The sequence below is a fragment of the Passer domesticus genome, chromosome 1, assembly GCF_036417665.1.
Source record: "Passer domesticus isolate bPasDom1 chromosome 1, bPasDom1.hap1, whole genome shotgun sequence".
In the NCBI taxonomy this organism is placed as follows: Eukaryota; Metazoa; Chordata; class Aves; order Passeriformes; family Passeridae; genus Passer; species Passer domesticus.
The window spans coordinates 4647115-4663893 of NC_087474.1; the positions used below are offsets into that span (position 1 = coordinate 4647115).

General features: G+C 39.4%; 1 protein-coding gene across 8 annotated transcripts in view; it reads left to right on the top strand.

Moving 5' to 3' along the window:
- The window catches only part of LOC135304434 (sodium channel protein type 5 subunit alpha-like), a 208867-nt gene that overhangs the window by 51111 nt on the left and 140977 nt on the right, over positions 1–16779 (top strand). For 3 of the 8 annotated variants that reach the window (XM_064426839.1, XM_064426923.1, XM_064426993.1), the window contains exons 6-7: positions 4600–4691; positions 12882–13112. In XM_064426839.1, coding sequence (XP_064282909.1) covers positions 4600–4691; positions 12882–13112 — 323 coding nt within the window. Of the gene's footprint in view, positions 1–4373; positions 4466–4599; positions 4692–6659; positions 6720–9174; positions 9959–12881; positions 13113–14029; positions 14162–16779 lie in introns of those variants that run through there. The other 5 variants (XM_064427175.1, XM_064427086.1, XM_064427335.1 and 2 more) reach the window with 5 other exon arrangements.

Below are 16779 nucleotides of genomic sequence, written 5' to 3' on the forward strand. Positions count from 1 at the left end.
GAAGGAGGATTTTTATCCTGAGTGGTTTCAGAGGAAGAAGTCAGTGGGAATTCTCAGTTCTGTTCTCTGAATTTACTACACAATTTCAGAGAAATTATTTACTCTCTCACTGCTCCACAGAGAGAGCTGTTTGTAAAATATCTGTAATAATATCTGCCTATCTAATGTAGTTTTGGGAAGCTCCAGACCCCTGAATAGAAAGTGTTGTAAGTGTGACTGAATACCCACGTATTTAAATCCCTATTTATACTCTATCTATCCATCACATCATCAGGGCTGTTTTCACGTCCCTCTTTTCACAAACCCTTTTCACCTGGAAAGTAATTATTATTTTACTATAGAGAATTAATTTGTAGTACTCTGAAACTTATCTATCTTGGAAATAGAAATTTGGCCCCACCATTATATTCCCCTTCAGCTGTATGCTTCTGCCTAGATTGTTAGAGTTCATTGAGGACATGTGGGGTTCTGCTGCTGTGAAGAAGGTGATGGATTTGTAACATCCAGACAGCTAAAAATACACAGGGGTAGAGAAGCAGTCAGCCAGCACTCACAGGGGACTTAGGGTCAGCCCCAGCTCTAGCCAAAGGCAGAGGTCTGACACTGTCAGTACTCCAGCTAGGACAGAAATCCAGATTTCTTCATAGTCACAAAATAAAATTGTGCAAAGAACACAAGAGTGCCATCTTGAACTGAAAGCTCATAGAAGTGCCTGAAAGGCTCCACTTCCTAAACACAGAAGGATCTGATCTGATCACTCTGGTTTTTATTTCTGCTTAATGATACCTGTATTCAGTTCTGGGTTTAGGTTAGCTCTTGCTGCCATCTTTAACTCCCATAATTCACATCATTAACTGAGATTCAAGTGTGTTAACACCACCATCTGAGCTGAACTCCAGGGACTGTGAAATTTGAATGGAACCAAAATCAGGAAAGAATATTCAACCAAAGTTAGCTAAAACGCTGAAGTTGAAAGCACAACTCCATTAGGGCACAGGGATCAAGATCAGTATTCAAGGAGACTCTGGATGATGCTCTTTGTCATTGTTTAGTTTTAGGTAGTCCTGTGAGGGGCAGGAATTGCACTCTTGATCCTTATAGATCCCTTCCCATAGCTTGAGATATTTTATAATTCTGTCGTTCGTAGCAGCAGAAGCATGAAGGTGTGTAAAACCTAAGTGAACTTCCTCAGGAACACTCCCGGTTATTTCAGTAGGCTTTGGATCTAAGCCAGCCCTAGGCCAGGTCCTGGTATCTGTTGCTGCATTCCTATGGATTTGGCTGAACTGACATCTGGCCACTATGATAAGCCTTTAAAAAAACAAATCAGTGCAGATGGAGAGAATCTTTTGGAGGTCAGCACACACTGGATATTTTTTGCAGCTAAACTTTTTCCTCAAGCATTGCTGAGTGCCATTCTCCTGCAACTTTTAGTTGACACCACAGAGTCACCATCCTGCTCTCCTGTCTCCTGTCCATCAGGCAGGTGGAAAAAGCAGGATATAATCATCCATCTGTTTGTGAGTTAGGATGTGAGTTCATTTGTAGGTCTTAGAATTCAGCACAACGTGGAGAACTTCTGTGCACAGGTTCTCACTTTTCTAGAAGGAAGGAGGTTTCTGACAGTAAGGTAGAAAGGAGCAAAGGACAAAAGGAGCCACAGCTTCCAGCTTTGATCATGAATCTGCTCCACCTCATCTTGTCAACTTGGGCAGACGTTGGGCATCTCAGACTGAAATTCAGTTCTGAACAGTCAGTGGGGGACACGGCCTGAATACCCCTTAAATTGTCTCTACATCATCTCTGGATGTTTGGGACGTAGGGAGCAGGAAAGATGAGAAGGTTTGCACAGTCCTTGAGGTGGACAGTAACCCACAGGGGAATTTTTTACTCTGTTGGTAGAAACCAGGATTTGGTGCCCACAGATTGTGGGTTTATCCCTCTCTATTTCTAGTCTTCGATGGCTACTCAGTGCTCCAGCCCAAGGATCATGAAAAATCCTTAAATCCTTTTCTTATGAGAGGCTTGGGATTCTGTGGTTTTTTTCCTAACTATCTTTTGATTTTCTTTCCAAATGATATTTCACATCTTAGTTAGAACATCCCTAAAACATGGGAACCTACAGCTGTGAACTATCAAACTTCTTAATATCAAACTATTTTCTTAGTACCAAACTATCTCTTCAGAACCAGAATCCATTCCTATTGTTTCTTACTTTAAGGTATATTATACTAAGCCTTTAAGAATGGAAAATAAATAGCATTCTAGAATAAAAAAAAGAAATGGAAAAGTGTTTCCTTGAGCCCATGGCAGCAGTGAGAGAGTTAAAAGTGGCTGCAATATGATATTCCTGTGTACAGTGAAACCTCCTTCCCAAGTATGCAAGCAGCAGATAGTACAGAGACTTGGATAATGGAATCTATTCTGATACGATTTAGCCTTCATACAAATCCAATTTGCAAGTAATTTAAAGTAAGATGGATCACACAGGTAACTCTGGTGTTGTCTTTGCTTGTAGCCTGTGTGCTGCCAGAGGTATTTCTGTATCTGCAGACAAAGATGGGCTGGGAGTTCAAAATGGAGGAGCCTGATAAGGGACCGTGAGGTTCAGATGGACCGAGGGTTTTGAGCTAACAGAAAATGTGATTATTTCACTCATAGGTGTTACAGTGGGAGGGCCATAATTTGCTTTAGAGTTGTTGCAGAATAGCTTCTTGTCTTGTCTTTTGGGCAGAAACAGCATAGGTTGGGCCACAGAGAGTCATTTTAAATTGCACACTGGAGAATAAGAAGTGCTGCAGGTCCTTGGGGCTTTTCTGCTGTCAGCCATGGCTTGTGACCCTCTCTCGGGTCAGGGGTGGGTTCAAAGGAAATTGTGAAACTGCCCTTGTTTAGATCCCTCTCTCCCAGACTAGTGAGTTCCTCTTTCTAGGACACGTGAGGGAGAAGCAGCTGTAGCTCTGGGTTGGGAAGTGCCCTGTCAAAATCTTAAAGACAATAAGCAATCCCATGGCTAATGGGAAAATTCAAGATAGGAATTCCAGTTACTTCTCACTCCCTGGTATAGAACTGATCAACAGCATTTTAATTGAAAAAATGACCTAAATAAATCCTAATTGACTATTACAAACAGCAGTATTATCTGCTTCATATGCTTGATCAAATATTTCTAATGTGTTTTTACAACTCTCTGGTCAGCAAAGCCGTATTTCCATCCTAGTGCTTCTCCCCAAATTATTTTTTTTTCCTCCATCTTTCATGCTGAAGAAGTATTTGGGAGAGAAGCACAGGGTAAAGCTGGGGAAGGAACAGGTGAATCGTTGCCCAGACTCCCCTGTGAGATTATGAAGAGAAGCAATGTTGTTCTTCCAGGCTATAATCTGGAATTAGTAGATATGGAGAGGCTGCTTTGTCCTCCCCAGGGGCCTTTGGACAAAGGCCACTTAAGCAGGGTTTTTAAAATAACCAGGTGAGTTTTTTTCTGTAACATTTAGAAACAAAGGCCCCAAATAAGTAGGGCAGTTGAATGAAATTTGGTAGAATTTTAGAAGTAAAATTCAAGGGTCCAAGATCTCTTTTGTTCTGAAGATGCAGTGGTGACTATGGTTTTTCTGCATTCTGACTGGGAGGAAATAATTTTGTACAACACTGATTAAATGAAGCTCATTCCATGACTGGAATGCTCCCTCCTGGGAGCATTTAGCATGGATGTGATGAGTCTCCAGGATGACCAAAAGAGGCAAGGCAGGGAACAGCTGGGACTGGTATTTTAATAATAAAGAGTTTTTAGTAGGATGGTGGTTATATTCATTTAGACTCCATCTTCCCACAGCCAAAGGGCATGAAATTGAAATATAAAACAAAATAGAATTTAAAGCATCTCTTGAAACCAAAATTTGCTTACCACAGAACTACAGCATCTTAAACTAAATAACCCAATCGAAATGTTTGAACTATTTTGCTATGTTGTCCTATATGTAGTTTTCAGAAGCTATTATGTGAAAATTGCTTAAATATTTGAAGCAGCAAAATAACTCTTAATATTTCCAATAATGTAAAGAATTTTATTTTTTGTTCAACTACATGATGGTAAAATCTTTAAAGTATTTATGGCTGAACAGCACAATAACAGAGTTCACCCAGTTGTTTTAAAGCACGGATGCCTAATAGAAGAGTTTAATAGTTCAAGTAGCATTTGAAATGATGTGCACTAATAAAAACCCGGGGCAAATGGCATCAAAGAAACAGCCTGAAAAGTGGATGCACCTCTCATTTGGCTGCGTTCACTCCCACTGTGTATGAATGCTTTCTACATTCAGACAAGTCTCATACTCTATTGTATAATTCCAAATAACTGTGACTTAATTCTACAGGTATGTAGGAGAATTTGTGAATGTAGGCAGTGTTTCACCTCTTCGGACTTTCAGGGTATTGAGAGCTTTAAAAACTATTTCAGTAATCCCAGGTAAGACGCCCTGATCCTTATGTTTTGGCTCTCAGCTACAAGTGATTCTTTCTCTGTCTCTCTTTGTCCCTTTGATTGTTGTTTTTTTGGCTGGTGTTTTGTCATTGTCTGTGTGTGACTTTCCCTTGTTACAGATACATAACTGAATTTGTGGACCTGGGCAATGTCTCAGCCTTACGAACGTTCAGAGTACTGCGGGCGCTGAAAACAATCTCAGTCATTTCAGGTGAAAATCAGGTTAAACACTCGGGCTGCAGTTAAAGCCTACATGCCATTTCCAGTAGTAAACACTGTAATTACCAAAGACTTAACCATAGATACTGATCAGGAAATGGAGGAATGTAGGGAATGTGACCTGTCAATAGAATACACTTTTTCTTGCGTGTTTTTTTCCAAAATGGTTTTTGTGGGCAGAAGGAATGAGTGTGCCTCCAAAATTGCGGAGCTCACAAGTGCTGCAGTAAGAACAGTGGCTCATGAATCACATACATAAAGTGCTCATCTGTGAACCCTATGAAGATGGCAATCTTTTAAAACCTTTGGATATCGATTTTCAGAAATGGAAGGTTAATGACCTCAAAATGCATATTCATGTTTAAGAGCACATCGATAGAGGAATCTAAATCTGTGCTATGAGCTGAGGTTTCAAGACTGCAGGCACAGATAGCCTAATTTGTCATGGTGTTTATCCATTTGCATGTGATAGAAACACTGCTGAAATTTTGGGCCTTGAAGAGATTGGAAAACATTTCAGTGTTTATTTTGGTAGGTTCAGCATTTCCTCAACTGATGTTTTCTCATATTTTCAAGGATATGATTTCTCCCCTCTTCCCCCCTCAGAAAAAAAGAAGAAAAATCAGTTTTACTACACATCTGGTAGTGAAAGAAGCTCTTTATATAATCTCTTACTATTAAAACAAAAATATTATTAAGTAATTTATGCGGAGTTGAGTCCACTGAGGACTAACCATGTAACAAAACTTTCTTGCTGAGCATTATCTATGGACAGGTCTCATTCAGCCTCAGTGTTTAACATCTCCAACCTGCATGACAAGGTAGAGAAGATAGCAAAAACCATGCATGGTAGATCCTATCTGTGATAATCCTGAACAGATGTTGGCAATTACTTGTTAAAAATATTCAAAACATTGAGAGAACTCCTCAGATTCTCACTCACAGATCTTTAAGGTTAGAAAGGCTTTTCCACCCACTCTATTATACACACTATAGTATCAATCTAAACAAATTGTGTGTAGTAAACTTACAGGGATATGTATTAAAGCTCATTACCACATGGAGCTAGAAATGGGAATTCAGGAATGGAAGTGTTAAGAAAAAAATATATATCTGGGTCTAGAGTTTGGTTCCTCATTCCAATATCACAGTAATGAAAAATAGGGAAATTACTGGGAAAGCAAGGTACTTTTCATTGGAGGTGATCAGATTTTAAACAGATTCATTATGTACGAAACCAGTACCTGTCTTAATTTTTGTCTTTAAATTATAAAGAACAATTTATTAGCAGAGATTTTTGGGGATTTTTAAGTTCGTTGTAAAAGGGTTTCCGTTGAGATAGGATTTTTATTTTCATTTGGAAACAGGGCTGAGCACAGCTTTACAGGTCCTGTGAGATGACAGTGGCTACTCAGAGAGAAAGGCAGAGTTTATTTTCTGGATTCCTCTGATAGCAATTTGAAGACTTGACTTGGAGGGACATCTGTCTCCAGGGGACACCTTTCACCTTACATCTTGTCTCAGGCTTGAGCCTCCTCAGAGCAGAGCCTGTCAATTTTTCTGAGTTATATATGTAACAATTTTCTGCTGTCCTATATCAGAGGAGGAGATGAAACTTGTTTTACATCAAATGATAAGATATGACTTAGTGGGGGAAAAAATTGAGTGCTGAGATTCAAAATATTCAAATACACCAAACCCCTTCAGTGATATTAAACACTGAGTTGTTCCATTTGTTGGTTAATAGAAAAAAAAAAAAAAGAGGAGTGTTATTTATTAAAGTAATGCATAATAACTCACATTCTCTTTTTTCATTCTGACTGAATATTTGATTAGTTTTTTTGATAACTGCATTTTTATGTACAAGTTCCTGAATTATTTGGTGACATAACTGCATGTAGATATGCTAATAGAATATCTGGCCTTTGATTTTATCATCAAGATTACCTGTGTCCTGACTATTAAATTACAAATGTGGAGAGCTACAAATTGCCATAGCTGCCAGTGAAAAACAGACAAGGTGGGTTTTTTTAATATTAACAGATAATTTCAGAGGAGTCACTTCATTTTACAGTTAGGCATATATATTGTAAAAGATATATTGGACATGATGCTGTGGTTTCTCTGGAGATCAGTCTGAGTTTTTAATGATAACATAGGCTTATGCTGAGGTGAAATATTTTCTCCCAGCAGGCTTAAAAATGAAAAGATGATGAGCATTAACATCTTTCATGAGATTTTGGGGTTAATTGTTATAGAGAGGAGAAGGTGCTTGTTATTTTTGCTTCCTCTTTCACGTCTCGGGTGAAAAACACCAAGTTGTGTTCTCCTTTGGAAATATCTTTGCCTCAATAAAATTGATCACTTTTCCATCAGGTACTTCTATTTGCACAAACATGCTTGGACTTGTCGTGCTCAGTGAAATTGTTTACAGAAAGCCACGGGCCAAGTCCTCGGTGGTGCGAGGCTTCTGTCCAGCAAAGCACTTAGAGGCTGCTTTTCAAAGGCATTCTGCTTCACTTGGAATCAATGAGTTTCTCTATTGACTCCAGAGGGAGTCAGTAAAGCTGACAATTAGTGCTTTTAAAAATCTCACCTACCTTTAATGTCTGGCTCTAAGTGCTCAGGCAGGCACAGGGATCTTTAGGGGGACATGGGCTCAGAGGGCTGAAAAAGATCTCCTAAATTCAGAGTCCATTCCCCTGGCCTAAGGCTGCATTTAGCACAGCTCAAGCATGGCTTGGTATTTATTGCCTGACTTCTTTGAGCAGCCCTTCAAAGGTGGAGGTCTCAGGGTCTTCCTGAGAAGTCCAGGAACTGTTCCAGTGACTCACTGTTTTTGTTATTAGAAGATTTGTCCCAGGTGGATGGTTCAGATCCAGACCCAACAACACAAACGTTGGCATCTACCAGCCAGCTTCCCTCTCACTGGAGGGCTGGGGCTCAGTTTGGGTGCCAGACTGCCAATATCTCCTGCTCCAAATGTGCATAGACCTGCAGGTCCTGTCTCTGAATGCAGCTTCCCTGTTTCTTGCTTTATCAGATCTCTCTTTTTTCCCCTGGAGCTGTGTAAGACATCAGGTCAGTGCCTTACCTCCTGTGGCAGCCCTTAAAGTGCCAGAGGACCTTCATGGAACCCCTCCATTTCCCCTTTCCTGCCCTGAACACACCCATTTCTTCCTGTTTTCCAGTTGCCCATGATATCGAGAGGAAAACAAGCTTTGTACAGGTTCAGGTGCTTAGAAATAGGTAACATTTTCTCTATGGGAGCATTTTAAAACCTTTAACTCTCAGTGATTTGATTTACTAATTGGCGTCTTGCGTGTTCCCATGGCAACTGGATTCATTTGTTTTTCTAGCCAGATAGGAACCATGGTCAGCAACAGAACAACCCACTGAAGCCATTCATTTGTCTCCCATTAGCATCCCATTACCAGAGCATCCAAATCCCAGTGGGCTCAATAGAAACAACAGCAGAGGGTCTTGAATCATATTTCATCCTCATGGAAATCACCAATGTTTTTGATAAGTACTAATTGAGATAAACCCTGAGGTACACACTCTTCATCAAAAGACCACAAAAAGCAGTCCATCATCATCATCATCATCATCCTCATCATCATCCCCAGGATTCTGAGCACTGCCTGTGTGCAGCTGTATCCAGGGAAGCTCCCCTGCTCTTTCTGGAGCAGGCGCGTACACCGCGGACATCTCACACAAAACGACAGGGTACCAGGGAAAGGTGACCTCATAGAAAATTGGGCCAAGGCACTTTGGGGCCTGATCCAGCTCCCATTTAAGTTAGTGTGAGACTAAAGGCTATAAATAGTGCTGTGAATGTTATCCAGTGCCTCTGTGATAGCCAGAACAGAGCTTGGAGAACAAGAATTAAGACTGTGTGGAGGAGACTGACCCCTGTTCACTGCTTCAGTCTCACTGAAATCCTGCTGCAGGGAGATAAATGTCACCCTTTTGGTGGGTAAATCACTTAACTCAAGAAGTAGCTATCCCAGAGGTGAGAACATATGGCATATTTGTGTTTTTCTTGGAGACTGGCCTGTCAGTCACTTTTCCACGCTAAGCCAGCCTGCAGGAATGCTGACACCAATTCAAGTTTGCCAACACGTTCTTAAACTCTTTGCTGCCCCATGTCTCAGTAAGTAATGAGAAAATACACTCATCAAGAGTGAGCCCTTCTCTCCCTACATGCCTGTGACTCGTGCAGACATTTACAGGACACAGATGTATCCTCAGGGAAAGGAATGGGCTCGATAAGGACAACCCTGCTGCAATTCTCACTCTTTTTTTTTTTTTTTTGTGTTTTTTTTTTTTTTTACTTTTCTTCTTCTTCCCGCTTGTTTCCAGACTATGCATGAACGTGTCTGATGTTCTGTAGGTGATTGCCAACATCTGGTATGGATGTCATACTGAATTATGCTAATACTTCCTCACATCTCACATAAGGAATGGATGGTGTTTTGGGATCTTGCCATTTCTCATTGTTTGGTGTTGCTTGCATTTTCTATGGTTTCTGATTTGCATTTGAAAAACGATTATTTGATTAACCTCTGAATGTGATAATTTCTACCTGCCTTAACAGGAACATTTGGGCCAAATTCTCCTTGCTCTCTGCGGATGTCAGGCTGCCTACACAGCCCTCATTCCTCTGATTTTGGATCTCGTGGTTTTTTTCATGTCATGCAAGCAGGATTTGGCCCAGAGGTGTGGAAAGAAGTCAGTGATTCAGAAAAAGCCTGTTATTGATTTACTCCACAGGGAGTAATCTATAGACCCATTGTCATTAACAGCTGTAGATGTTACTCAGTTTTGGATCAGATCCTCAGGTTTTTTCCTGCATGCTGCCTGGTTTGATGTTTGACTTGCAAGAATTAAGTAAATGCCTTTAATGCCCCATAAATAATATCTTCTATTAAGCTATATTGCAGTGCTCTCATTGGCACTATTTCAAAGAAGGATTATTTCTCCAGAAGATTTAACTGTGCTCTAAATTTGAATACATCTAGCATTGCTTTTACAAAACATGGGATTGATTCAGAGATGCAGAGCACCTGCAAGAAGTCCTGAGTGTCCTTAATTCCCCTCAGCCCTTCTGTTTTAGAGGCACAGATAGTTTAAATGAGCAATGAATTAAATATTTTCCTTAGCCTTGGCACTTAGTTGTGTCAACCAAATTGATGGATGCTACTTAATTTTCTGAGAAAATTTTGGTTTTAAAGGGTGAGAAAAAACAGTTCAGCTGTAAGTATAACACTCTCCAAATTGTTTTCCTGGAAAGTTTTAACAAAGGTACAGGAGGCAGAGTACAAGTTATTTTTAAATGGTCTTTAATTACAGAAATTGTATTACTAAAGTATCATCTTCTTAAATTGTTCAGAAGCTTGTAAGCTATGGGGAGGGGGAAAAAAAACAAAACGGGAATAAAGCAGAAAACCCATTCAATAAAGAAATTATTTGATACCTGCACGGAATGAACTTGTAAAATGAAGAATATAGAATTGCTATTCTATTTAAAACTCCAGTAAGTAATCTGGGAAAAACATGTTTTATGAAATGACCTTGAAACTGGCAATACTGAGGCCTGATTTTGAAAACAGAATGTCTTTATTCGTGACTAGAATTTTGTAGGGTTTTTTCTCTAATATTATCCTTATTCATATTAGGACTCCCATTGCCCTTGCCCATATGAGTAAGATCAATTAGTGCCCTTAGATGCTACAAATACAGACTCCAAGTTTGTATTTGTATTACAAACAAATAAATGTTCTGCAGGGATTTCATAGCGAGTATGACAGTAAAAGAATTTATAGGTTTTTTTTTCTTTAAGACTCAGTTTGCATTTGAATTTCCCAAGTTTAACCAACTTCAGTGAAGAAACATCTGTGCATTCAAAGGACAAACAATGATAAGAATCACTGAAAATATTTCAGAATATTAGATTAAAAAAATTTAAAATTCTAGTTTATTTACACCTCACTACTTGTGTAAGACCTAGCTGTCCTAAAGGTCTTACAATGCTGGGCAAGGGTGACACCACAGAAGTCCTTTCAGAATTGGGCTATATATAAAATTATTTCCTGTTCAGGTAAAAAAATTTACTCAAGGCTGGATTAGCAGAAGAGGTTTCATTTTTATTTAGGCATGAAAACAGACAGCCAAGCCTACAGATGGGTTAAAAAAATTAAAAGTCAGCCTTTTTCTAAGTATCTGAGTAGAACTGACCTCATTTGTAAAACCTTTTTCTGCGTTTTGCCTGATGTTTGTCCTGCAACAATTTATGCTTTATTTTTGAGCAGAGCAGGGAGCTGTCTAACCTCATCCTCTTTACCATGCCACAAACTAATTTTGGAGAGGCAAGCAAAGAATTTAGTGGGGAGAGCAGCAACTGACAGAACCAGAGGACACAGTCTGAAGCTGCACTGAGGGAAATATAGACTGGAAATCAGGAAAAAGTTGTTTTTTTTTTAAATCACAGAAAGAGTGATAAAGTTCTGGCATGGCTGCCTGGGGAGGTGGTGCAGTCCCCATCCCTGGTGTGTTTAACAAAGCCTGGATGTGGCACTGGGTGCCAGGGTTGAGTTGAGCTGTTGGGGCTGGGTTGGACTCGATGAGCTTGAAGGTCTCTTCCAACCCAGACATTCTGGGAATTCTGTGGGCTCCCCACACCTGATGGGTCGGTGCCTTTTGGTTAAACAGGCCATTTTACAGATGTTAATATCATTCACAGATTAGCAGTATCCTGTGCCGGAGTGGAGTATTTTAGGGATTACTGCACCTGTTGGCCATTCCAGCAGCTCATCCTCATCTGAGAAACCCTGGTTTCCCCTCAATCTAACCAGGGATTTTTAAGCAAAGCCAAAAGCTAATTTTGCTTTTCTATGAGTCCTGAAATACATTTTCACATTATTTCCAATTACACAGCACTGGCTCAGCCTTTGTGGCTGCCAAACTCTTGGGGTGGAATTCCAAGGAGCTGAGATTTAATGTGTATGTTCATATTCAGTGAACAAATCAATGTGCTTCTGAATATTGCCCAGGAGAATTCCTCCTGTTTCCTCTTTGCATTTTCTTTTTTTCTATTTAACTAAATTTTTCTTATTGCTGCCATACTGGTGACACAGATTATCAGAAGCATTTATTACTACTTGCCAGAATTAATTAAATATAAATAGGAAAGAAATTACAAAATTGCCACCAATGCGCAGCTGATATTAATGTCCAGCTGCAGCACACCAGTTTAGAGGAGAAGGGTCTTTTTTTAAAAAGGAATGGGGTTTTCTGTTGGAGTCATGTAATATTCAATCAGCTCAAACAGTGCTGATCTCCAGGAACACTTCAAAAGCAAGAACTGTCACTTGAGAAAATTGTATCATTATTTTTATCTGAATATTTATGGAAGAATAAACTGAATCTGGTGTTACAGGGTGAAATAATAAAAGAGAAGCTAATTTGTGTGACCCAAGCCTTTGGTGTTATGCAATGGGATTATTTATCTACTTTGGCAGCATACTATAAAACGATTGACTTTGCCCAGGTAGTGTTGGAGCCTCAGGTTGTTTTACTCAAATAATTTCCACTGCATTTATTTGATTGCCTGTATTTGGCTTTTTTTCTAATCCCAAATTCTTGTTGTCTTAAGCAAATGAATTGAAGGCAGAGGAATTATTCATATGAGGACAGCATGTTGGATTTGGCATTAAAATATGTAAAATAATCAGGGAATAAACAGCATTTCCATACCTCTTCATCTGTTTATGTGAGGGATAAAGTTATCAGAATCACCTGAGAGATTTAAAAGCAATTCACGTTCTCAAAATTCAATGGGATTTAGGCTTTACCGCCTTTACTGCAGCTCCATGAAAGTGTAAAACATTCCGTATTTTTTTTATCCATGGATAGTTTCACATCTCACTGTCCCTCCATCCAGTTCTTCCCCTCCATTTTTAAACCAGTGTTTGTGCAATTCCAGGACTTTTGTCCAAAAGCAGGCCAAACTAGACATTCATAGTGATCACTTGTCTCTCGTTTCTGACGTCCAGTTGCAAACACTTACTCAAAGCCCTTCAGATTTCCCTTTCCATGGAGATTTTCATCATGAAAAGCAGCTGTTTGCAGACACATTTCAGTCTCTCAGTCTATAAACTTTCGGCTTTTATCTCCCTAGGGCTGAAGACCATTGTAGGGGCACTTATCCAGTCTGTTAAGAAACTTGCAGATGTGATGATCCTGACCGTTTTCTGCTTGAGTGTCTTTGCCCTCATAGGCCTCCAGCTCTTCATGGGCAACCTGAGACACAAATGTGTCAGGGATTTCACCATGTTTAACTTCACCAATGGCTCCTTTTACTTGGATGGTAGGATGTGGAACAACTCAGAGGAATTTCTTAATGATCCAGGTAAGCTTGTCTTTGGCCTGTAATCCAGTTTCTAGTCATTTGAGGTTTGGGGATTTTTGTTTGTTTGTTTTGGGTTGGGGTTTTTTTTGTTGTTGTTGGGGTTTTTTTTGTTTGTTTGTTTGGTTTGTGTTTTTTTTCTTTTAAATTATATTGATGAAGATCTGTACGTGAATCAGCAAAATGTGACTACTGGCTCATCATGATGTCAATGTGGTTTTGAAAGCCCGAGGTACCTTTCTTGAATCTCTATGGTGCCTTCACAGTTCATGCTGAAAATAGTTTTGCTGCTTTTTTATGAAGTCCTAACTGCCTCAATGATGATTTTCACAGTTTTAGGGGGTCTTATATATTTTTAAACTCTGTTTTCTAGAATTGAGCATTCACATGAAAATTTCAACTTTGCATGTGTTGGTCTGGTTTGCATGCTGTTTCTCTGAAGACAATTTATAGCTGTTGCATTTTCTAGAAAAACTTCAACATTTGAGTTAATGGCCTTAAAAAAAAATTAAAAAGGTAAAACAAATCAATTCAGTCTTTATTACTCTGAAAAATCCCCAAATAAATAAATTTTTAAGGAAATCTTTTCCTCACCATGGGTGTCTTTAAGGCATGATGTGGTCCATGCAGCATTAAGGAAGGACAGGTCACAAAGCTCTGCCTGAGTGAGGGCTGTTTTTGGAACTGGCCCTGACCATCAGGCTGTGTGTCTTCTTCATGCTCCTGTATCAGAGCCTTATCAGCTGAAAGGGGAAAGAGCTCTTGGAATTCTGCTGGATGGTGTGGAACCTGCTGAAGTGTCATCCCATCCATGCTACCCCTGCTTCCAGTGAGGAGCTCATAAAGATATTTTTGCACCTGTGCTGGATTAAGGCACTTCAGGGCTCCTCTACCCAGAGATAGCTGAGACCTGTGTGAGGAGCTGCTTTCCCTCTCTCACAGAGGCATTGAGGGATAAACAGTGATGGCTGGAAGCATAAAGCCCTGCAATAAAGGTGAAAGGAAGAAATGGAGCTGTGAAGATAGTCTGGCTCTCTGGAAATGGAGATGGGGTAAATGTGATACAGGATAGTCTGTTAAAATACAGATAATGTCAGGGCCAGCTGCAGCATTGCTTTAAATGTGGGGAATTGTACAGCTGCTCCAGCTCATAAATGCTCATACCATGAGCAAGTTTATTTATGTAGTCCTGCTGTGGGGAGGAGGGCAGACACTCCCAGAAATCCATATAGGAAATCCAGTAATGGGTAAGAGGGTCATGCAAATATACTTGCTGTCACTAGAAGACATTTGCCTATTACAAAGACAACCAACTTGGAGAGATAATGGATTAAAGTGAATTAAATTTTGACCATGTTGTATTACTAGGAAGTAATTATAATAATATTAATTAGTATTTTCATAATATCTGAAAATGAAGACATGGTCCATTATGGCAAACAGTTGTCACTTACTTTGGATAGACAGAAATTTTTAAAATTGTGAAAGTGTTGAGGCAATGCAGCAGGCCCCTGAAGACCTAGAAGAATAGTATTTTTATAAGAGAAAAAAGTAGTGGGCTCTGAATAAGTACAAAGAAAGTCTTCCTCAAAATGCTCAAAAGGAGGCTTAGCTATTAGGCAAGAGAGAAAAATATTAAGTAGGATTTTCATTTAACATCCCCTATTGCACTAAAGTGATTCAGAAATGGAAGGACTGGCTCATTTTGTGACTAGATGGGATAGTGCTTTGTGTTTCATTTTGCATAAGTATTATGGTGAAATGAAGTGACCGTTTAAAGGAGAGGCACTGACCACAATTTAATAACAGTCCGAATTTCAAGTACTGCAGGGAATTAAGCAATACATACAGTTAGATTAAAGTGTAGGCAGACCAAATTAGATAAAAAGAGGAATATATTAAGAAATAGAATCATGTCAGTGTTTGTTCTGAAGAAGAACTAGAGAAGAAAATTGGCCAACGTGTTGAGATAGTAGAGTTCACTCAAAGGGAGCACAGACAATTACAAGAGCTCTTTGGAGATTTCCAAACCAATGTGGCTGAGTCATTTAGTTTGGAGCAGGGATACTAATCTAAAAAACCCAGAAAACAGAAACCTGAAGGACTGTCAGAGATCCATAATAGTACTTTATAGAAAAAGGGGGATGTAAAGATATAAAGGAATGCAAACCACTGAAAATTAAATTGGAGAAATTCTTAATTCTGTTTGTCAGAACACCAAAATGGAGAATTAAAATGGGCTGATATGATAGTTCTGCTCTTCTTGAAAAGCAAAAATTTGCTTTGGATTCTTTAAGAACATTTTAATATTTTAAAGCATAGCAGGGAACCTCTGAAATGGCATCAGCCTCCTCCTGTGCCTTATAACTGTTTTTGCATGAATGAAAAACAGAAATCAGTGAAACCCCTTAAAAGGGTAATGGAAAGAAGAATTGCTTGGTGCTGCAGAGGAAATAGTTGAGAGATTTTGTCATGAGGTGTGAAGGAAGATAAAAACTTGGTTTTGAGTCTTTCAAAGGCATTTTTAGTTTGAGATAATTGTGTGCTGTGGGCACTTGCTACAGAGGACATTTTGGTTGTGTCTCTGGGATGGCTTGGGATAGCTCCAGGTCTGCTTTTTTATTCAAAACTTACTTCATATCTGGACAAAGTTCTGTAATCTTTCCTTATCAGCTTTCAGCCTCCAGGCAGGAATTTTTTTTTCTCACCTCTCTTCTCGATCCTCTCATTTTGGTTTTATATACGGGGGAAAAAAACTCAGTTTATAAACTTTGTGTCATCACTGGCTTAACCACAGTTATGTGGTAGCTCTTGATTTTTGGTTTATCCCTGAGGAAATAACAACCACAACCCTAGATTTCTGGAACTCCTTCCCTTGACTCCATACTCAAGACCTACAGGTCTTTTCCTGTTCTACCAGTGTGCTCAAGGAAAGTCTTTTTTTTCTATAAATCTTGTCAATCCTGCATTGCAAGGTTGCTGATGTTTTTGAGAATTGTTGGGTTTCCCCCTCCATCTGCCATGAGATGATCACACACCAAATCCCATAAGGAATTCCTGCCTGTCAGCCCAGCATTTTGTTTGTTCTTGCCATCATTTCAGTGGCTTCTGCAGCTGGAGGAAGTGCCAGGTAACTTGGTAAGAAAGAGGCAAAATTGTAAGCATGGAGATCCAGTGGGAAAATTCAAACTGGCTCCTCTTTATGTTCACTAAACACTAGACATACAAAGTCCTAGAATATAAAAGTGTGAGCAAATATTCCGGATTAGAGTATCAAGAAAGGAAGTGTCCAGGCATTGTCATTAACAGCTTAACTCTCTGGAAGAAACTTCTGCTAAGTTACTGTAGGTGCTTCTGGTGTCTCAGTTTAATTACTGGGCACAGCAGTCATGGTAAGATGAGACAAAATTTTAGTCTTTCCTCAATTCACAGTGGAGATTCAGGTCTAAAATCTGCCTTTTGCTGGGCACCTCTCTTTGGGATGAACAAGAGAACTTTTATATTCTTTCTACCCATTTAAATGACTCAAAATTTAAACAGGAACTTCTAAGAGGAAGGCTTATCAGAAAAATTATTCCATTCTGTCTTTGTCTCCAATGAGTAATGCTTACCACTGCAAACCTAGAGAGGGGGGAAAATGAAGATTAAGGGAGAAGTAGCTCATCAGGTC